The sequence below is a fragment of the Polypterus senegalus genome, chromosome 2, assembly GCF_016835505.1.
Source record: "Polypterus senegalus isolate Bchr_013 chromosome 2, ASM1683550v1, whole genome shotgun sequence".
NCBI lineage: Eukaryota > Metazoa > Chordata > Cladistia > Polypteriformes > Polypteridae > Polypterus > Polypterus senegalus.
The window spans coordinates 215,802,291-215,826,289 of NC_053155.1; the positions used below are offsets into that span (position 1 = coordinate 215,802,291).

Here is a 23,999-nt window from a genome sequence, read left to right on the forward strand (position 1 = left end):
TTTGCCAGCACTAAATTGTTATTTTACATTCTGCATAGAAACCATCTATGTAGGAAAGAGCAGATTACTTAGGACTGCGGATAAACTTACCCAGTCTGTTGGTCATCTTGTACAGCTTAACTTCAAAGTGTCTACCTGATTGTTAAACATTAAGTATACTTTATTTTCCCAGAGAAAAAACACTATTTTATGTAAGGATACTTTCTACTTTTTCATATCTCAGCTTTTAGTATCATTTCTGAAACAATCATCATGCCTCTTTTAATGGCATGCTATGTTATAAACATTACTGTTATAGTATTATTACTATTATTTCATATTTAGTAGGTTTCCATTACCTGACATACTGTAAGTTACAAAACAAGAATGGCAAAAGTACTTAGAGACACAGCAAAGGCCTTTGAAAAATGGTCACTTGGTAATAAACTATTCGAATAATTCAAATATGAATAGTGAGGTTTGGTCTCTGTCCAGGGAGCATATACTGGAAAACTTAAAAAGATGTTTATAGAGTTATTATAGTCATGTGTACAAAGCACAGTGTAATTCTTACTTGCATGGGCTAATCAACATATTCTGACTCCTTTATGCCTTTACAATGAAGCTAAACTTACTCATATCTTAAAACAAAAGTGAATTCAATTTTGTATTCTTGTTTTATTTATTTTGACAGCAGTAAAGTGTGAAAGTTCAGAAAAGGTAATTGCTATACCTTTCTTATCATATTTGGTGAGATACATGGAAGAATGTACTCATTTCAGTGTTAATTCTATACTTGTATTATATACTATAAAAATAAAGTATATTGACTGTTAAGATCACAGATGATTTTGAAGCATTTATGTATTTGAGGAAATAACATTTTTTTTCTTTTTATTTCCAATTATGCATACATCTCAGGGGGTATCGGCACCAAAAATAAAGTAAGTTAACCTCTATAAATGTGCTAACAAACTTTAGGGTTTAACATTTTTTAATGCATCAAACTGCATTCTTTTAACAGCACTGACATGTCTTTTTGGATCTTGCGGGAATAATTTAGTGTATTTTCAAAAAAAAAATCTTCTGAAATAATGCACTATAGGTTTCGAGGATCTAACTAAGCTGTAAAATTGTATATTAAATGTGCAGAAGTTAGCATTGTTGGTTTGCAGCACTTCTTCTTGTTTCAAGGTTAAAGCATCATTTCCCTGTTTTGTGACTTAATTAAACGCCATTCACCTCCCACAGTCCAAACTGGATCAATCTGTTTGGTTGGAGGTAACGGATTACAAAATGATCTAGACTTTGTTTGGATATCAGTACTCAACATATTGATAATGTTATTTATCAGCGTAAAGTGTTTTCCCTTGTTATTCATGGTGCTCCCTAAGTTGGTCTTTCATCAGTTGTTTAACACATGCACTGAGACTAAATAATTTAAGCAGACTTTCATTTTGCTGTTTTAAAGTAAAAGTAATATCACTTTTAAAATAAGCCACTACTCATTTCTATAGTTAATAATACAACTCTCTCACCTATCAGTCGCCTGAATCTTTTAACATTCCACATATAATGGCCTTTTTATTTTCATCATGTATGCAGCCCTATATAGTTTAATAAAAGAGTGGTTTTGCAATGATAAAATATTTGATAGATCCTTGTGATGGCCAGTAGATGGTACTCTTCTGTAACTCCTTGTAGGATGACAGTACATTTCAGGTGTTTTTCTCATTAAAAGGCATGACTGGTACCAAACGGAATCACACGTCATTGTCACATTAATGATGAAGAATGCAACTAAGGAAAATGTGAAAATAAAGTTTGAGGATTCAAAGGTAGGTGATGCTGTAAACTTGTTTCATTAATCGTTTAACATACAAATGCAGCACAAGAAAAACTCTGGATTAATGGCCATTATCTGGGTTTACACAAATACCCTAATCATTGTTTTAACACTGTTAATCAAACTAGCTTTTTGAAGAGATAAGACTGGAGTTGCCCTTTACCTACATATTCATGTTTATTACAATATAAATTACAGTTTGGGAAATGGTGAAGCTAACAGATACTCATTTTTAAATATTCTATAAATAATACTTAATGATCTATGAATATTCTTTTGTATTACATCAAATCATTGAAAGTACTGGTTCAGACTATTCACTGCAGTTCAACTCATGTTCTTAATTGCTCAGGAGTTATGTCCATTCATTTACAAACCTGCATTTTTCCCATTGTAGTGATGTGAAAAGCTAGAATCTCTCTTGGTAACTTTACTCAGTCACTCATACACACACTGTCCATTTTGAGTTGGTAAACAGTTTGATTGTGTATCTTTGACCTAAGCCATAAAGTGCAGGTGTATGTAGGGAGGATGAATCTTAGATGCTAGAACATTTTCTTTCCCAAAAATATAATTCACTTTTCTTAAATAGATTTACACTTCATAAAAGTGAAAAATCAACTGACGAACAGTGAGGTTCTAGAATTTATTTTTGATGGATTACTGATTTTTGATGGAGTGGTCACTTGACAGTTTTTTTCCCCTTTTCTTTTAATATAAAGTTAATTGCCTCTGTGGCTCTACCATCTGGTGATGATTTCCTTTTGAACTTTAGTCTTCTTCATCATATAAATCCAGACCAAAGCATTTTCAAAATATTGTCTTCAAAGGTAAGTAAAAACTAATGATTTGAAATTCTACAACAGAGATGAAAAGACAGTTATTGTGTTTTTCTTATCAGTAGTTATGTTAGCTATGAGGGCTGTGGCACACCAACAGTGCAATTGAAAACCTAATGGTTCTCTTCTTTGAGCAGTGGTAGATCACATGTACTCTTTGTTGAACATAAAGAAAAATTGGTTTAATCAGTTACTGCTTAGTTGTCCTTTGTATAATTTTGTCACTTAGCACTCATCCTTGTTAACCTTTGGGGGATGCTGACCAATTGTTCCTATACTTTCTGTGTGTCCCATAATGGCATCTTAATCAAAGGTCCTCTGTGTTTTTCCTTCTGTTCAGGTGAGCTTTTATTACTATTCCACTCATAGCATGAAGCATTCTGGATGCTTTATTTAGTAATAATCCATTTTGTGAACTTTTCATGAGGGATCATTTTTGATTAGTTGAAAGATGTTTTTAGTTTGGTGTCATTTCAAAGGTCCCTTGCTACTCTTTGCTGCTGCCACAGAGACACCAAGGTTTATCTTGCTGAAACTCCAGACCAGTCGGCCTTTATGAAGAGTCAGGCAACCTGAGAAAATGCCTTCAGCTCCTTACCTACCCAGAAAATCAACCTTCTTTCTCATTTGAACATCCTGTAGAGGGTTAATTGAAGCAGGTTGTTTACAGTGACCATCAAATCACATATTTCTCACAAAATGTGCCCCAGGTGACCAGCAGAAGGAGCCTTTTTACATATACAGGAGCAGTGTTAAATATTTATGGGTGAACCTAGGTTCACAACCTTTACATGGTTTAAGTAGCTGAGGTGACATTTTACCAGATTAGCCTAATTTTGGTCATTTTGGAACAGAGCTAAGTCGATGGTCAATGACATTGTCCATCGGTGATTGGCTGGACACATTGTCATTACAAAAAAATCGTTGATTGGCTCCAAACATTTGCATTTGCAAATTTCCTGAAAGCATTTTTCTCCCACGCCTCACAAGAAAGCTGTCAGGTACTTGTATTTACAGCAGGAGACCTACAGTGCATCTGGAAAGTATTCACAACACAACACTTCTTCCACATTTTGTTATGTTACAGCCTTTTTCCAAAATGGATTAAATTCATTTTTTTCCTCAGAATTTTACACACAACACTCCATAATGACAACATGAAAAAAGTTTACTTGAGGTTTTTGCAAATTTATTAAAAATAAAAAAAAGAGAAATCATATGTATATAAAGTATTCACAGCCTTTGCTCAGTACTTTGTCGATGCACCTTTGGCAGCAATTACAGCCTCAAGTCTTTTTGAATGTGATGCCTCAAGCTTGGCACACCTATCCTTGGCCAGTTTCACTCATTCCTCCTTGCAGCACCTCTCAAGCTCCATCAGGTTGGATGGGAAGCGTCGGTGCACAGCCATTTTAAGATTTCTCCAGAGATGTTCAATTGTATTCAAGTCTGGCCTCTGGCTGGGCCACTCAAGGACATTCACAGAGTTGTCCTGAAGCCACTCCTTTGATATCTTGGCTGTGTGCTTAGGGTCGTTGTCCTGCTGAAAGATGAACCGTTGCCCCAGTCTGAAGTCAAGATCACTCTGGAGCAGGTTTTCATCCAGTATGTCTCTGTACATTGCTGCAGTCATCTTTCCCTTTATCCTGACTAGTCTCCCAGTTCCTGCCACTGAAAAACATCTCCACAGCATGATGCTGCCACCACCATGCTTCACTGTAGGGATGGTATTGGCCTGGCGATGAGCGGTGCCTGGTTTCCTCCAAACGTGACGTCTGGCATTCACACCAAAGAGTTCAATCTTTGTCTCATCAGACCAGAAAATTTAGTTTCTCATGGTCTGAGAGTCCTTAAGGTGCCTTTTGGCAAACTCCAGGCGGGCTGCCATGTGCCTTTTTACTAAGGAGTGACTTCTGTCTGGCCACTCTACCATACAGGCCTGATTGGTGGATTGCTGCAGAGATGGTTGTCTTTCTGGAAGGTTCTCCTCTTTCCACAGAGGACCCCTGGCTCTGACAGAGTGACCATCGGGTTCTTGGCCACCTCCCTGACTAAGGCCCTTCTCCCCCGATCGCTCAGTTTAGATGGCCAGCCAGCAGTAGGAAGAGTGCTGGTGGTTTCGAACTTCTTCCACTTCTGGATGATGGAGGCCACTATGCTCATTGGGACATTCAAAACAGCAGAATTTTTTCTGTAAACTTCCCCAGATTTGTGCCTTGAGACAGTACTATCTCAGATGTCTGCAGACAATTCCTTTGACTTCATGCTTGGTTTGTGCTCTGGCATGAACTGTGAACTGTGGGACCTTATATAGACAGGTGTGTGTGCCTTTCCAAATCATGTCCAATCAACTGAATTTACCACAGGTGGACTCCAATTAAGCTGCAGAAACATCTCAAGGATGATCAGGGGAAACAGGATGCACCTGACCTCAATTTTGAGCATCATGGCAAAGGCCGTGAATACTTATGTAGATGTGATTTCTCAGTTTTTTTATTTTTAATAAATTTGCAAAAACCTGAAGTAAACTTTTTTTGCACGTTGTCATTATGGGGTGTTGTGTGTAGAATTCTGAGGAAAAAAATGAATTTCATCCATTTTGGAATAAGGCTGTAACATAACAAAATGTAGAAAAAGTGATGCACTGTATATGGGTGTATATATATATATATATATATATATATATATATATATATATATATATATATATATATACACACACACACATACAGTACAGGCCAAAGGTTTGGACACACCTCCTAATTCAATGTGTTTTCTTTATTTTCATGACCGTTTACATTAGTAGATTCTCACTGAAGGCATCAAAACTATGAATGAACACATGTGGAGTTATGTACTTAACAAAAAAAGATGAAATAACTTAAATCATGTTTTATATTCTACTTTCTTTAAAATAGCCACCCTTTGCTCTGATTACTGCTTTGCACACTCTTGGCATTCTCTCGATGAGCTTCAACAGGTAGTCACCTGAAATGGTTTTCACTTCACAGGTGTGCCTTATCAGGGTTATTTAGTGGAATTTCTTGCTTTATCAATGGGGTTGGGACCAGATACCGTCGTTCTCGGCAAACGGTATGCAACAGCCATGTCCCGGATACGCATGCCACCTTCATACTTTTCAACAATCAATTCAAATTTACATGAAAAAAACACAAAATCACATTGTGACGATGCAGGTTTGCTGTATGCTCCCATCTGCTGCCGGGGAGCCCTTGAACCCTACATCGTCGGAAATGTGCCTCACTGCTAACCTCATCGGTAAATCAAGGGGATGGTGAAAAAGTGCAAATTGCTTTTATTAAAACAATTAACAAATCAAGGTGTTCAAATTAAAGTGCAGTCTCCAAAGTTCCAATAAATAATCCATAAAATCAGAAGTGAAACGTGGAGGTTAAAAACAATAGAAAAAAGTTAAGTTAAAGTTAAAGAAGTTAAAATACATCAGGAAGCATTCTTTAAAAATAAAAAAAAAGAAGCAGCCCGGTGCCGTTTTACCTGGCGGCCCCTCCTGCTTCTTTCTTTTTACTCTCCTTCAAGCCAACCCGCGCTTCTGTTAAGATAAGCAGCCCTCTCTCTCTCACTCACTCACCCTCTCGTCCGTTCTTTCTTTTTACTGCCCTTCTAGCTGACTCACACTTCTGTTTATCAAGATAAGCAGCCCCAGGAACAATCATGAATGCAGACGGTCCCTCACAAGTGCACTTTGGTGAGAAACACCCACATTGCGAATCGCCCTGACAACCTTCAGCCACATAACCACCACGCCCCCTCACCAAGCTGCGAGCGCGGTGATTATTTATTTTAAAGCTGGACTTTGACAGGAGCTGTGGAACCGCTATATCACACACGTGAAAGTTCAAAGAGAGTTATAGCGCGGGTTGTTCACTGAATGATGGCAACTGGCGCACTAACGCTCGTGGGGAGTCGTGGCTTTGTCTCGAGAGAGGTAAACAAGGTTAGCACGCGAGTCGTATTCCAAACAAAGGTCGTACAGTAATCCCTCTTCGATCGCAGGGGTTGCGTTCCAGATCCCACCGCGATAGGTGAAAATCCGCGAAGTAGAAACCAAATGTTTGTATGGTTATTTTTATATATTTTAAGCCCTTATAAACTCTCCCACGCTGTTAACATTATTAGAGCCCTCTAGACATGAAATAACACCCTTTAGTCAAAAGTTTAAACTGTGCTCCATGACAAGACTGAGATGGCAGTTCTTTCTCACAATTAAAAGAATGCAAACATATCTTCTCTTCAAATGAGCGCCGTCAGGAGCAGAGAATGTCAGAGAGAGGCTCGCTAAGAAAAGCAAACAATCAAAAAATCAATACGTGCTTTTAAGTATGCAGAAGCACCGCGATAAAGCGGCATTTTGTAGAGGAGCATCCGTATCTTCTAGGCAAACAACCTCTGTGCAAACAGCCCCTCTGCTCACACCCTTTCTGTCAGGCAGAGAGTGTGCGAGAGATAGAGAGAAGCAAACAATCAAGCACCGTGCGGGAAGCATTTCTTATAGCATTGAGGAGTTTTAGTTAATATGTAATACATGCTCTGATTGGGTAGCTTCTAAGCCATCTGCCAATAGCGTCCCTTGTATGAAATCAACTGGGCAAACAAACTGAGGAAGCATGTACCATAAATTAAAAGACCCATTGTCCACAGAAAGCCGCGAACCAGTGAAAAATCCGTGATATATATTTAGATATGCTTAAATTTAAAATCCACGATAGAGTGAAGCCGCGAAAGTCCAAGCGCGATATAGCGAGGGATTACTGTATACCAAGCAAAATTTTTCGTGTCCAAACAGGACGTATAACAAGTTGGACTTATTCCAAAGCAGACGTATACCAAGGTACCACTGTATGTATGTATGTATGTGTATATATATATATATATATATATATATATATATATATATATATATATATATATATATATATATATATATATGTATATATATATATATATATATATATATATATATATATATATATATATATATATATATATATATATGTGTATATATATATATATATATATATGTGTATATATATATATATATATATATATATATATATATATATATATATATATATATATATATATGTATATATATATATATATATATATATATATGTGTATATATATATATATATATATATATATATGTGTATATATATATATATATATATATATATATATATATATATATATATATTTATATATATATATATATATATATATATATATATATATATATATATATATATATATATTATATATATATATATATATATATATATATATATATATATATATATATATATATATATATATATATATATATATATATATATTTATATATATATATATATATATATTATATATATATATATATATATATATATATATATATATATATATATATATATATATTTATATATATATATATATATATATATATATTATATATATATATATAACAACAACAACAACATTTATTTATATAGCACATTTTCATACAAACAGTAGCTCAAAGTGCTTTACATATTAAAGAATAGAAAAATGAAAGACATAATTATAAAAAATAAATCAACATTAACATCGAATAAGAGTAAGGTTCAATGGCCAGGGGACAGAAAAACAAAAACTCCAGACGGCTGGAGAAAAATAAAATCTGTAGGGATTCCAGACCATGAGACCCCCAGTCCCTCTGGGCATTCTACCTAACATAAATGAAACAGTCCTCTTTGGATTTAGGGTTCTCACGGAAGGGCTTGATGATGATGATGGTCACGTAGACTTCTTCCTTTTAATCCGTCCATCATTGTTGGAGCATCATGAAGCTTTGAGTAGGTGGAGGTGGCGCAGGCCACCACCACAAAGAAACCGGAAAAAGAAACAGAAAAGAGAGTAGGGGTCAGTACCGATTTTAGAGCCACCATGAATAGTTGTTATGATGAATTGAACATACAGAGTATCAGGATTAAGTTAAATTACGATTAAAATGAAGTTATAAAAGGCCATGTTAAAGTAATGTGTTTTCAGCAGTGTTTTAAAGTGCTCTACTGTATCAGCCTGGCGAATTCCTATTGGCAGGCTATTCCAGATTTTAGGTGCATAACAGCAGAAGGCCGCCTCACCACTTCTTTTAAGTTTTGTTCTTGGAATTCTAAGGAGACACTCATTTGAGGATCTGAGGTTACGATTTGGAATATAAGGTGTCAGACATTCCATATATAAGATGGGGCAGATTATTTAAGGCTTTATAAACCATAAGCAGAATTTTAAAGTCAATTCTGAATGACACAGGTAACCAGTGTAGTGACATCAAAACTGGTGTGATGTGTTCTGATTTTCTTTTCCTAGTTAGGATTCTAGCAGCTGCATTCTGCACTCGTTGCAAACGATTTATATCTTTTTGGGTAGTCCTGAGAGGAGTGCATTACAGTAATCTAGTCGACTGAAAACAAACGCGCGTGAACTAATTTCTCAGCATCTTTCAGTGATATAAGAGGTCTAACTTTACTTATGTTTCTTAAGTGAAAAATGCTGTCCTAATGATCTGATTAATATGTGATTTAAAATTCAGATTACAGTCAACAATCACCCCTAAGCTTTTTACCTCCGTCTTGACTTTTAATCCTAATGTATCCAGTTTATTTCTAATAGCCTCATTGTATCCATTATTGCTGATCACTAAAATTTCAGTTTTCTCTTTATTTAACTTGAGAAAATTACTATTCATCCATTCTGAGATACTAGTCAGACATTGTGTTAGTGAATCAATAGAATCAGGGTCATCAGGTGCTATTGATAAGTACAGCTGTGTGTCATCAGCATAGCTGTGGTAGCTCACGTTGTGCCCTGAGATAATCTGACCTAACGGAAGCATGTAGATTGAGAATAACAGCGGACCCAGGATAGAGCCTTGTGGAACACCATATTGGATATCATGTGTCTTCGAGTTGTAATTCCCACAACTAACAAAATATTTTCTCCCTGTCAGGTAGGATTCAAACCAATTTAAGACACTGCCAGAGAGGCCCACCCATTGACTAAGGCGATTTCTAAGAATGTTGTGATCAATGGTGTCAAATGCAGCACTCAGATCTAAGAGGATGAGAACAGATAAATGGCCTCTGTCTGCATTTACCCGCAAGTCATTTACTACTTTAACGAGTGCAGTTTCTGTGCTGTGATTTGTTCTAAAACCTGACTGAAATTTATCAAGAATAGCATGTTTATTTAGGTGGTCATTTAACTGCATAATGACTGCCTTCTCTAGAACTTTACTTAAGAAGGCAGGTTAGAGATGGGTCTAAAATTTTCAAGAGCGAGGGGTCAAGATTATGTTTCTTAAGTAGGGGTTTAACTACAGCAGTCTTAAGACAGTCTGGGAAGACCCCAGTATCTAGTGACGAATTTACTATGTCAAGAACATTATCAATTAGCACGCCTGATACTTCTTTGAAAAACCTTGTTGGTATCGGGTCAAGGACGAGGTGGAGGGTTTTAATTGAGATATTATTTTTTGTAAATCAGGTAAATCTATCCTAGTGAAAGAGTTTAATTTGTTTATAACAGGATGTTGGGGTTTGAGGGGATCCTTAGTGTTGGGGAGATATACTATGTTATTTCTAATATCATTCATTTTTGATTGAAAATACAGCGACAGCCTCACAGGTTTCACTGGAAGCACTTAGGAGGCATTCCTTTGAGCTACCTGGGTTTAGTAGGCGATCAATTGTTGAAAATAAGACTCTAGGATTACTAGCATTGTTATTTATAATCTTGGAGAAATAGCAGCGTCTCTCAAGACGGACAGTGTTATTGTATTCTGTTATTTTGACTTTTAATATTTCGTGGTGGATAGTAAGTTTAGTCTTCCTCCATTGACGCTCAGCTCTACGGCATGTTCTCTTTAAATCAGACACTCTTTGGGTCTTCCATGGTATACCAATGCTAGAAGATTTTTTCACTGTCTTTTCAGGTGCAACTATGTCAACAGCAGCTCTCACTTTAGAATTAAATCTTTCCACCTTACTATTTACATTGTCCTCGCTATTATAGCTGGCACTATAAACGGACTGATTGCTTAAAATGTTTGTAAGTTTTAAAGCTGCTGCGAATCAAAGAAGCGTTTTTAACAATATGCTTCTCATGAGTGTTTTTATCATTATTTCTATATTAAAAAGTAGAAGAAAATGGTCTGATAGACCAATATCAATGATCTGTTTTATATCAACTTTCAGTCCTTTAGTAATCACTAAGTCTAATGTATGACCTGCTTTATGTGTAGGCTGATTTATGAGTTGTCTCAAATCAAAAGAATCCAGGAGGTTCATAAATTCTTTTACTTTTAGATCACACTGATTATCTATATGAAAATTAAAGTCGCCAACTATTAGGAGTGTGTCATAGTTAGTAATTAAAATTGACATTAAGTCAGAGAATTCCTCAAAAAACGCGCTTATATTTAGGAGGTCTATACACGGATAGTATTAGAACTTGAGAATCTCCATGAATAACAACGGCGAGATACTCAAAGGACTTGAACTTACCAAAACTGACATCTTTACATTTTAATCGCTCGAGTAAATGTTAGCCAATCCGCCCCTTTTCCCTGGCGGTTTGCATGAGTAAAACTGTAATCCGGAGGCGCAGATTCGATTAAAACTGACGCGCATCTGAATTCAGCCATGTTTCATTTAGTGCAATAAGATCTATTTTTATCACTAATAAGATCGTTGATAAAAACGTTTTGTTAGTTAAAGCTCTGACATTTAATAGTGCCATATTTAATGTTTCGGAGGTGCAGAGATGAGTACTATGTGCGTTATTGTTATTTGGAATAGGAACTAAATTATTATTAGCGCTCTGTGTATATTTTTGTTTAATCTGTGATCTGTTTTATAGTTTTAATACATTGTTCCTCTAAAATAGTGATTTTAATTAGATTATTGGAGTTTATGCCGTATTTCCTAGGTTTTCTACGTGCATTGAGATTGCTTATTACGGTATTAATGGTGTGAACTTTAACGGAAGACTCTATTAAACATTCATCATGTCCTGGCATAGCAGTATTATTTCGAAGGGGTTAAGAGCAGAGACAGATAGTCAAGAAAAACGAATTACCTTCGATATGTTTTCGGAGAGGACCCGGGCGCCGAAACTGTTCAAATCAATTTATTTTTTTCTCCAGCCTTTGGAGTTTTTTTTGTTTTTTCTGTCCACCCTGGCCATCGGACCTTACTCTTATTCTATGTTAATTAATGTTGACTTATGTTTATCTTTTATTGTGTCTTCTATTTCTCTATTCATTTTGTAAAGCACTTTGAGCTACATTTTTTTGTATGAATATGTGCTATATAAATAAATGTTGATTGATTGATTGATTGCGCTTGAAGAGACGCGGCCTTTCCAAAAAGAGATTCCAATTGTTGATGAAGCCGATATCCTTCTTCTTGCAGAAACCCTGTAGCCAGTTGTTCAACCCTAGCAGACGACTGTAGTACTCGTATATTTTATATATAATATATATTTTATATATATATATTTTATATATATATATATTTTATATATATATATATATATATATTTATTTTATTTATATATTTGATATATATATATATATATATATATATATATATATATATATTTATTTTATTTATATATTTTATATATATATATATATATATGTATATATATTATATTCAATGAGAATCTACCAATGTAAATGGTCATGAAAATAAAGAAAACACATTGAGTGAGGAAGTGTGTCCAAACTTTTGGCCTGTACTGTGTGTGTATATATATATATATATATATATATATATATATAGATATAGAGATATACTGTGTTTAATTGCATCTTGCCTGAAGAAGGGGCCTGAGTTGCATATTGTAATCTTTTTAGTTAGCCAATAAAATGTGTAATTTTGCTTGACTTCTCACTAAGTAAAACAATTAAAAATGCATAACTGCAGCTGCAGTATTGTTTTGAGATTGTTTAGGTGCAAGACACTGAATGTTTTCAAAAGGGACACTGTTTCTAAAAAGGGGAGCATCTTCTGCCAAATAATAACTTGGCAATGCTATGGGATCCAAACTTAGAACAATGATAGTTGACAGACTGGGGCACAAAAGAAAAACTTTTTATGCTTTACTGTATTTCGTTGATCTAGGTGTAAACAAAGATTTTTAATCATAAACATGCTTTCAAAAATAAAAATTGTTTCCACTTCAAGCACTTTTTGCAGGCAAATAGTAATGTATAGTAATTGTATTCTGTACACAAGATAATAAATCTGAAGTAAACTAATAACACTTTATATCATGCAGTGCCTTACATTTTTAAAAGCCAGTGCCAATGTCTTACTACAGGTATATCACTACAAGCTTGCAATACCAATTAACACTCAGCATGTTACACTCTTTTACAGCATGTCATCTATGCTCATGATAAGAAAAGTCAAAATATGCGCTATGGCAAAGTCATGATGAAAACACAACAATGTAGTTTTTTTTTTTTTTTTTCTTTTCTTATTGCTCAGAATTTTCACTTCCGCCACCATAAAAAAAAAAACTCACACTGTTTCACTCCATCCGAACTAGTGTGGTGCTGAGGTATCACCCGTTGCATGGCTGCACTCAGGTCCTAATCTGGATCCTGAGTTGGTTTGTCATGTGGTGGGTGCGGCAATGCACTGTATCAGTGTGTTCTCCTAACCTCTCTTCCTCAGAAGATGGTAGAAGGAGAACAAATGAGGATGCCATTTTTTAAGTGAGTAAAAGTAATAACTTTTAGTTTCCTGTTGGTAGATGTTTATTTAAATCCATTTTATGACAATCCAGATCTAATATTAGAGTTTTGGGTCAAAATTGTATTTTAAAATTGTTGCAAATTACATGATCTTTGAATGGATCAATTTGAGTCAACATAATATTAGTGAATAACTGCAAAATGAGTTGCAGCAATCTGTAATGCAACAAAGCTAACTCCTGAGCTAAAATTCCCTCTGTGCCTTCCCACCCCGCTGACGGTTTTTGCAGTATATGGGTACAGCAGCTATTTATTTTAAATCCCCAAGCATCTCTCCATTCCACCAATTGCTGAGACAATACTATAGTAAGTGATGGATGCTTTGAAATGTCAGTGTGAACCTTTAAGGCATTGCAGGGCCCTATTTTGGATTTGCCAGCCAATCTGAAGAGTGTTCTGAATTTGTGATGATAGTTGCTTCTAATGCTTATGCTGGTAAGATTATTTGTTGATTACTGTACTTGCTTTCAGTGCAGTCCTCTTGGCAAATAAATTTGGAGATCTTTTTGTGTCCATTTTAATCTAAATGCCCATGGCTATTGTTAAACAGTATATCAAGCCCTGCATTGTTTTTTTCCTTTTTAAATTTTACTAAATTTGCGTTATATTTGTGGTACTTTTTAGTTGATCATTAAGGATGTGCAAAAGTTTCCATTTTTGTTAAAATTTACTATTTCCAATTTTCTTATATCAATATATTTTTCAAAAATACAGTATAGAAAAACATCTGCTGTGCTAGCACATTGACATTTAAAAATACATGTAAAAATATTTCCACTTGTGTGTTTTGTTACTTGCGGCAGAAGGAAATGTGATTTTGCTTATAGAGTTATTAGCAAGATTTTAGCTTTGCTTTAGCTAGCCTTCAGGCAGTCTAGGGGTCAGCCTTAACAATGGCCTGTTTGTTCAGTGGGCTGAAGGGCTCCCCATGTTAGACTGGCTCAATTCTAGCTTCATGTTGTTGAAACATTCTAGCATGTATTGAGATATATACAGGTTGCTTTTTTAAGTGGGATTAAAATGTTTTTTACAGAGCTATTTGAAAAACTATAAAATAAGTGCTGGTGTGGTTATGGAAATCCTCCATTCACCCAATTTATAAAAAACTTAATACAGAAAAGAACCAAAGTTGGCAATAAAATGGGTGGATATGCTGTTAATTAATTGTATCACTCAGCATTCATTAGTGTACAGAGAATAACAATTCTATGTAAACAGGTTAAATAATGAAACAAATATGCATAATGGTTAGCCCATTTTATGTTGTTTATGGTAAAGAACAACTTCATATCTTGATGACTCCTAAATAAAAAGATTGGGAGTTTAAAAAGTCTTCAAGAGTTTGGGATTGGCTACTCACAATAAAGATTTGGGTGATAGGTAAGATAATGAGTGGGTAGATACATTATGATACTTATTTTTATGACATCTGATTGCACAAAATATATCCACAGTTGAATAAAATAAAATCATTTATCAGAAGCAACAGTTTTACTTAAATTTGATACATTTTACTACATAAAGAATTAATTAAGAAACATTTGTGTTAGTTGTCAATCAAAACCACAAATCAAAAACTCACCGTAAATTTGTGATTAAGGTAACATAGTGTTGTATACACACTTACAATTCAAATATTTTATATATGTTTAATTTTCAAATGTGGTTATTTCCTTATTTTACATACTTTATACATACCTTTTAGATTGAAATTAAAATGAAGAAGACAGAAGCAGTGAGATGGGAGACGCTGGAAGGAGAAGGTGCTCCCCCAAATCTGAAATATTTCACACCAGGTTAGCCTTAAGCAATTACAGTTTTATTTTCCAGACTTTAAAACCTAGTACTTACATGTTTTGTTCATCCTTAGCTTTGATTATTCCTAAATATGTATAATATGAATGGGTGGTTATTGTCTGGAGTTGACATCTGTGTCTGCATATGGTTTTCTTTATTTTTTTTCTTCTTCTTCCAAGGCACATCATAAAGATGTTATTGGGTTTACTAGCATCTTCTCTTGCCTTGTGCTGTCTTTAGTGGATGGCTGGCTGGATAATTTAGTCTGTTTTAAAAATTATATGTGTACATTAAAGGTTAAATGTATATTAATTTCATTGTTCTCAGACTCCCCTTTATGCTTTTAGGTTGATATGTAAGTAATTTTCACACAGTTGTTTTCCTGTTAAAAAGTGTAACCATATTTATTTCCATCCCCACCCCACTAATCAAGATGTCATTGGCTGGTTAGCTCTTCTCTCAAAAACATCTGGGAGCTTAATTCTTAGTTTTGGAAGCCTGCTATACGATACATTAGCTTCATATTCTTACTTCCATATCTACCTGAAACAAGTGGCAATAGTATAACACCAACAACATTCAAAAATTGGCAATAAGTACATTTTCAGATATAATCACAAAGGGAAGTCATGCTGTGTAGTAACATAATGAATGACCTGTTTGATAAAAGCTGTCTCTGGAACTAGTGTTTTTGAATGCTAATAGTTTTGTACCTTTTGCAAGAATGGAAAAAGAGGGAGAAATGTGTCTAAGCAGGATGGCCAAGTTATTTAATAGTTCATTTTCTGTTTCTAAGGCACATTATGTATTAATGTATGCTTTAAAATAGAAGGGAGCCGTGTCCATGTAATACTGCTAAGCTGAACAGGTTCTGTTCTAGAATGTTATGCGGCCAGAGTGTATGGAGTCCTCTATGTACATGTAAAAGCTGGTAGCAGGGGTATCCAACTGTGATCCTGAAGATCCACAGTGGCTGCACATTTCCATTCTAACCATTTTCTTAATTAGTAAAACATTTTTGCTGCTAATTAACTGCTATTATGTTGATCTGCTCCGATCCACTAACACTTTGATAGTGCTCTTAGAAAAATGCAAAAGTCTGAGTTAGTGTAAGCTGCCATAATGCAAGGTGTTCATAAGAAATGTGGTGATTTACTTCATGAAGTAGAAGTACAAAATAAACAAGAATTGTTTCGTCACATATTTGAAATACTAAAATGTTTGATTTCATTTAAATGTTTAAGTCTTAAGTATTCTCGATAGTAATTTTTCAGCCTCTAATATAGGGCTATAGATAGCTAGATTCATAATGAAGAATCAAAAATAACATCACATCTGTCATCATTGGCGTAGAAATAGTGTAAAATGATATCTCATATACTTGTGTTTGAAATTTGTCATTTTTAGCCCTCTGGGAGTGGCTGTTAGAGGGCTAGGACCACCGGTAAAGAAAATATCAAATATATTATCAAATTTTGCCCGGCAACCTCAAATTAGCATTATCTCCACATGCCTATGTTACCCATCTCAATTTTTTTAAGTTTTGTAAGGACTTGTTAAAGTTGAGGGTCTGATGAATTTAACCCAATATCAACAAATTCTTCAGGATAATGTTCAAGCATCAGTCACAAAGTAGAAGTTACACAAGTGTTGGATATTCCAACAAGGCAATGACCCAAAACACAGTTCGAAATCTACAAAGGCATTCATGCAGAGGGAGAAGTACAGTTTTCTGGAATGGTTGTCACAATCCCCTGACTGGAATATCATTGAAAATCTATGAGGGGATTTGAAGCAGGCTGTTCATGCTCGGCAGCCATCAAATTTAACTGAACTGGAGAGATTTTGTCTGGGTAAAATGATCAAAAATTTCTCTTCAGTACCTGTAATTGTAATTATGTAAATTATTCATAATGATGTTAAACCTTAAATGTTTACAGATTGAAAATGTGCATCTTTACATCTGTTGATTCATCTACTGTATATCTTAAAATAATTAATTACAAAGCTAAAACAAACTGATCTGCATGATGCTAAATCCGAGAATAAAACAGAAAATAGACCAGCCTTTAAGGGCTTGTTGCATCTGAGGAGAAGCCTGCTCTTTTGCCCAGGTTTGTAGGTGCTGAGTTTATAATGGAAGAGTGAAATGTGGACCTTGCATGCCATGTCATCGCGAGGCAAAATATTTATTAAACCCAGAAACATTGTTAATTTTTAAAAGGGAACCCATTAACAACCAGTGCCGTTCACAAGAAACATTTTTCTGTGGGAAAGACTTAATGCTGGTTAAATATAATTTCATGTACAATTAGAACTGCCTACATAAAGAATTACTATACAGCTAAATATTTACTCACCTATCACTATGTTGAGAACTATGTGGTCTTGGCTATCTGTGGTTTCATCAACTGCAACATAAATTTTATTGCCACGAATCTTTCGAAGAACGACGTCCATATGTAGTTGAAAGACATGGGGCAGATGAGTTTGACGAAGACTGCTCTCATTTTCTGGCAGTGCACCTTCTTGTTTACAATGCTTAATAAAGAAAGGGTGCATCTTAAGTCATTTTTTTGAGCAGTATGTCTGACTTGCATGCCCAGAAAGTCCTCCACAAATTGGCGTCTGAAAGGGAACAATTTTGATCTTTATTTCTCCTTGTTTTTGAGATGGGTTTTAGATTTGACATGGTCTTTGCAAGTATATTTTCATGTCCAATCTATGGTATGCTGGCAAAACTGGCAGAAAAGTTGTACATATTTGTAAAAGTCGCCGGGATATTGTACCCTTAATTTTACAGTTAAGCTCATGTTTCTTAGTTTTTTCGATGTAGTTAGTTTATCTGATACTGCTTGCTTCGATACTGCTCGCTTCGACATTTCTGTCTCGTGAAGCTGACTAATTCTTGTGGCTTTAATGAGAAAACATACAAGAAACACGCGCACAAACAGATAGGAGGCATGACTGAATTTCTACAAGAACTGCGTTTGCTTGAAAATCAACAAACTAGAAAACAAAACCTGAATGATAGAACAACAGATTATTCAATCGTTTAGTTTATTGTGAAGATTTGTAACAGTCACCCCTCCAGTCTCTAAATTATTATTACATTTCCATTTTTAAATCTGAAATCCATTTTTATGTGTTAATTCCGTGATTCCGTCCATGTTTTCCACATCGTGGAAATCTTAGGGTCCTAGTTTACTCTTTATCATAAATGTGTAACTTCCTGCACGAAATATCATATACAGATGTCCTAAGAATAATGGTTTTTGAGTCTAGAGCCAGAAATAGGGAAGAGCCCCAAAAAGCCTGATGCCTTGCATAAGTGGATGACAAGACAAGTTGAATGGTGCATTAGGAGGCGTCATATAAATAAAAACTTAAGTGATTTCAGTGTTTTTCTAAGTAATTCTTATGAACACATTATCTGAAAATAAAGAAAGCTGAAGATCTCAGTGGATCCAGCAGGGGGCGGTAGCTCCCTTGTTGGAATAAGGGCTTTTCTAATTGTGGCATGTTACATAACCTGAAACTATATAGATATAATATAAAAATGGCGATACCCCTCCCTTAGTGATACGGCAGTAAGTAAATCACATAGGAGAAATAAGCTTTCTTTAACACTAGAATTACCAGAGCCAACAAAAAAACTCGTAAATCCGCCCCACCTTAAATCCCTTTGCACCTCTCCGTCAGTGTCTTTTGTCTTCTAAATGTGTCGATAAGCCCAAGCAGCCTGCTATACCATCCCCCTACTGCTGCAGAACGGTCAAGAAGTTCTCCCAGTTCCTGCCTTGATTGATTATCTGGGATTGAGCTACCCAGAATTGTAAGGGGAAATAATTTGATGTGTGTTTTGTGTCTACAACAATCTATGTAAACACATTGTTAAAACAGAAACGCATTTCATGTTTTAGTAATAAATGACAAAATGTAGACATTAACTGTATAATGTGTGAAGGCTGATGACCAAATATCAAATAAACACGTCAACAAAAGGTGCAAATTCAATACGACAGCTTCCTTGGTGCAGCGGTTAGAACTGCTGACTTATAATCCAGAGGTCGTGAGTTCGGAACCAGCTTCCCCGCAAATTTACTGTTTTGAGTAGTGAGCTGCTCTTATTGTTAATATTATACAATTTAAACATACCTTTGATTTGTGTCTAACAGCCAGTGTAAATTCATAATACTTGTAAAAGGTAGCGTTTTTTTTTTCTTTTTTTTTCTCATTTTTATTCTCTCAGTCACGATCACGATACAACACCCCTCATATCTGACACTGTTACTTTTTGTATGAAACTGGGAATAACTGTAGATGTGAGTGGTGTTTTGAGACAGTTGAACTGGAAATTCTCTGATCTAGAGTGATATAAGCTGACACACAAACGCATGGTGAATCTGCCTTATTCATATCGCATTGTCACATGATTTTTCGTATTCAGTTTTATTAGGCGTTCCTACTCATGCTGAATTAGTATGCACCTAATGGTCCATGATGTCAAAGCCGCACTGACAAAAAAACAGACATAGGTATATATGATATTTGGAATAACTCATTTTGTGACCTGTATAGTACATTTCAGAAAACATTGTGGCACAGATGTGGCACATGTACTCCAGGACATGCAGAGGAAAGAATAGTGCAGAGAGGTCAGTTTTGCGCTATATGCAATCATCAGATTCAAATGTTCCTACATTTACGACATGTGTACCTGTTGCAATGTACACATTTCTCTCTGTGCTGTGGTTACTATTACACTGAAGGGGCTGGGGGGAGTGGCGGTCTTGGAACAGAAGCTTGTCGATGTTACATCCTCTTTTGCTTTATCTATCGCCTTTTCTTGTAAGAAGCAATAACAAAGTTCCTCTGCAAGGTGAGCAAAGAACACTCTTCTTTTCTCAGTGGCCCCGTACATGCCTTGTACAGTACATGTGCGTTGATCGCCGCCAAGTCAAGTGTGTTATAGCACAAGCAACTGGCCACCTGTGTGTTCCTGCTCGCACTGAATAAGTTCACACCTTCTGGTGCACGATGTCAACGGGCAAAAAAGAGAGAAGAAAACTGAGAAAAGCAAAGCTTTTAGAAATACCATACATTTACAGCTGATCTGACACATTCAATCCCCATAATTCAATATTTTATAGATGAACATTTTTACTGTAGAGTGTCCAAGAATGATTTTGGTCCATTCTTTCAGACAGGTTTAACGGATGATGCTTGTGCATAGCAGTTTTCAGGAGTGTTGTAAATTTTGCATAATATTCAGACAGAAAATTTTATTGTGTTATTGTAAGACATGCATACATTTTTCTTTGAGTCACTCTAGGTTAGCTTGGCCTATTTATGAGGAGCATTATCTGGCTCAAAGAGTCCATGCTTCAGTTTTCTAGCACACTCAAACGTTATCTTTGGCATTTGTCAGAGAAATGATCAACATGCCTGATACCACACTCCCAGAGTTGTAGAGTTCTTTGGCTGAAATGGGGGGAAAGACAGTGTTGACATCATTCCTCTCTGTGGCACTTCACATATTTGGTCTTTTTAGGATCATTGCTAGAAGAAAGCCACTTCCAAGGAAAGGTTTGTTAGAGGCCATGTGACAAAATCAGATACTGGAATAAAATTTTGTCTTACAATGAGGCTAAAGTTGAGCAGTTTGTTCTAAAGTAAAGCACTATCTTTAGTGTAAACCAAATAAAGCCGAATACCCAGCTGATATCATCTGTACTGTCTAGCATGCTGTTGGCAGCAGCCACATCATGCTCTGTGGTTTGCTTTTCAGTAGGATCAACTACAGAGTTTGTTGCCACTAGGTACAGATCCAAGTCATTGAGGAAAGAATACTGTATTTCAGTTAGTTATGGATCTGTGTTTAGAGCAAACATTTACTTTCCAACAGAGCAATGACCAAAGGAAATAAGCTACTAATGAATTGCTTGAAGAAAAATCAATCAATCAATCAAATTTATTTATAAAGCACATTTAAAAGCAGCAGAAGTTGTACCAAAGTGCTGTAAAAAGAAATATGTAAGGCTACTATAAAATAACCAATTTCATAAAACCATTGATTAAAACTATTTAATATCTCACCCACCCTAGAAGGCAGAGGAGAAAAAGTGGGTCTTTAACCGAGTCTTAAAAACCTTAATCGAAGGAGAAGATCTGATATGGAGTGGCAGATCGTCCCAAGTCTTGGAGCAGTAACTGAAAAAGCCCTGTCACCCTTAAACTTTAGCCATGATCTACAGACAGCACAAAGTAATTGAACAGATGACCTCAAAACTTTTGTTGTCGAGAGAGGATCAAGGAGATCACAGATATATATTTAGGGGTGATGTCATGCAATGCCTTATAAACAAAAAATAAAATCTTTAAAGTCAATCTGAAATCTCACCAGCAGCCAATGGAGGGAGGCCAATACAGGTGAGATATGCTCTCTTCTACTAGTGTTGGCCAGAAATCTAGCTGCAACAGGGCAGATTTGGACAATGCCACAATGTAAGGAATTGTAATAATGAAGCCGAAACATAATAAAAGCCTGAATCACTGTTGTCAAATCCTTCTGTGAAAGGAAGGATTTTCACTTTGAAATTTGCCTTAGTTTGTAAAAGCTGGACTTTACTAGCCTGGAGATTTGTTTGTCAAAGCTTACAGATGAATCAAAGATGAAGGCTGTTATACTGAATTGGCCCAGAGCTTACAGTCTGATTTGGCAGAGTTGATAAATCTAAATGTAAGACTTATGCATACATATCCAGGAAAACTCTAGTATATTAATTGCTGTTAAAGGACTACTTGTTATTTTTTTATTGGAGATACAAGTCTTTCGTTCTGATGAATCCATTGTTATTGGATTAAAAAAGGTTTTACTCATAAATGTGTTAAATTTATTGTGTTAATGAAGGGATACATATTTATTTTTTTAAATAAACTGTAGTTAAAATTTGGAGATTTAACACGAGGAGGTAAATGTATTCTCCAGATGTAATTTTAATGTTTTTTTATTTATTCTGGTTTATGCAGTATTACATTAGTTAAAAAAACTCAAGCTTGATCAATGTAAAAATCTTTTCCCACTGTGAAACTGAAATAATGTCATACTTTGACAAATTCCATATGTGGCCTTTCATTTTACTTTTTGTATGTAAAGCAAAATGATTTCAAGCAAACCAAATCAGAGCAATATTTGATGTGACCACCCTTCACTTTTAAAAATGATTCAGTTACCTTAGATATACTGTTGTGTGGCTTTATACGAAATTCAGTTCACTAACTGACACCTTTTTTCAGTCAAAAATTAACTTTTTTTCAGTTTTCATCTGTTCAGAAAACTTGCTGCCATTGTTCAGCATCCTAATCCTTGTTTATAGGTAAATCTCTTAACTTTATTTCCAATCCAGTTGAAAGTTTTTTTTTTTTTTTTTTTCTTTCCCATGGAAACTATTTCTGTGAAGACTTCTTTACACTGTAGATGGTTGTACTTGGGTCCAGTATTTTATGTTCATTCAGTGCTTATACCAGTGCTAAACTTTTTCCAGTTTCATAGGGACACCAGTTTGATGCATCTCTCATCTACTTCACTCAGTTTCCTTGACTGATCATTGTGATTCTAGTTCTCAACTTTGCCTAGTTTACTTGTACTTCTTTAGAAGAGCTTGGACAGCACATCTTTAAATTCTTATCTGCCATGAAATTATTTCTTGGGAGTTACTTTTCTAATTCTGGTACCGTGTGCTCTTTTGCTATGCTTAGTCTTATAATTGCGTGAGAAATGATGTTTTCAAGTTAAACTGCAACATCTGCCGTACAATTTTCTTTTGTTGTCTTTCACCCAGTTTGATTCCTTCTGCACCCATTTTGGTTACATTTAATGGTTTTGTTTCCATCAATGTTTTATATCTTTTATCATTAGCACCTGATTTTGTCTTTGTTTGGCCATTACTGGGCTGTATGCCAACAATGTAATCAAGTTTTTATCTGAAAAATGGCCTGTTTTCTTTTAATGAAATTAAAAATAATTTTACATTAACATTTAACTTTTGGAAAATGTTTGGAAACCGACATACTAATACACACCAAAAACATTTAAGGCAAAATGTACATTAGAAAAATCTAGGATGACTTGCACAGTACTGTGTGTATATGTATATTATATATTAAAAATATATAAATAAAATATATATTTTTAATATACACGGTGGGCCATTTATATGGATACACCTTAATAAAATGGGAATGGTTGGTGATATTAACTTCCTGTTTGTGGCACATTAGTATATGTGAGGGGGGAAACTTTTCAAGATGGGTGGTGGCCATTTTGAAGTCGGCCATTTTGGATCCAACTTTTGTTTTTTCAATAGGAAGAGGGTCATGTGACACATCAAACTTATTGGGAATTTCACAAGAAAAACAATGGTGTGTTTGGTTTTAACGTAACTTTATTCTTTCATGAGTTATTTACAAGTTTCTCACCACTTATAAAATGTGTTCAATGTGCTGCCCATTGTGTTGGATTGTCAATGCAACCCTCTTCTCCCACTCTTCACACACTGATAGCAACACCGCAGGAGAAATGCTAGCATAGGCTTCCAGGATCCTTAGTTTCAGGTGCTGCACATCTCATATCTTCACAGCATAGACAATTGCCTTCAGATGACCCCAAAGATAAAAGTCTAAGGGGGTCAGA

At 35.2% G+C, this 23,999-nt stretch overlaps 1 protein-coding gene across 2 annotated transcripts in view; it reads left to right on the forward strand.

Annotated features, from left to right (window-relative positions):
* Positions 1 to 23,999, forward strand: part of sugt1 (SGT1 homolog, MIS12 kinetochore complex assembly cochaperone) — a 44,928-nt gene that overhangs the window by 13,167 nt on the left and 7,762 nt on the right. Inside the window, exons 7-11 of one of the 2 annotated variants that reach the window (XM_039745304.1) lie at positions 674 to 699; positions 901 to 923; positions 1,721 to 1,817; positions 2,548 to 2,655; positions 15,213 to 15,303. In XM_039745304.1, coding sequence (XP_039601238.1) covers positions 674 to 699; positions 901 to 923; positions 1,721 to 1,817; positions 2,548 to 2,655; positions 15,213 to 15,303 — 345 coding nt within the window. The remainder of the gene's footprint in view (positions 1 to 673; positions 700 to 900; positions 924 to 1,720; positions 1,818 to 2,547; positions 2,656 to 15,212; positions 15,304 to 23,999) is intronic. The other variant, XM_039745303.1, reaches the window with a different exon arrangement.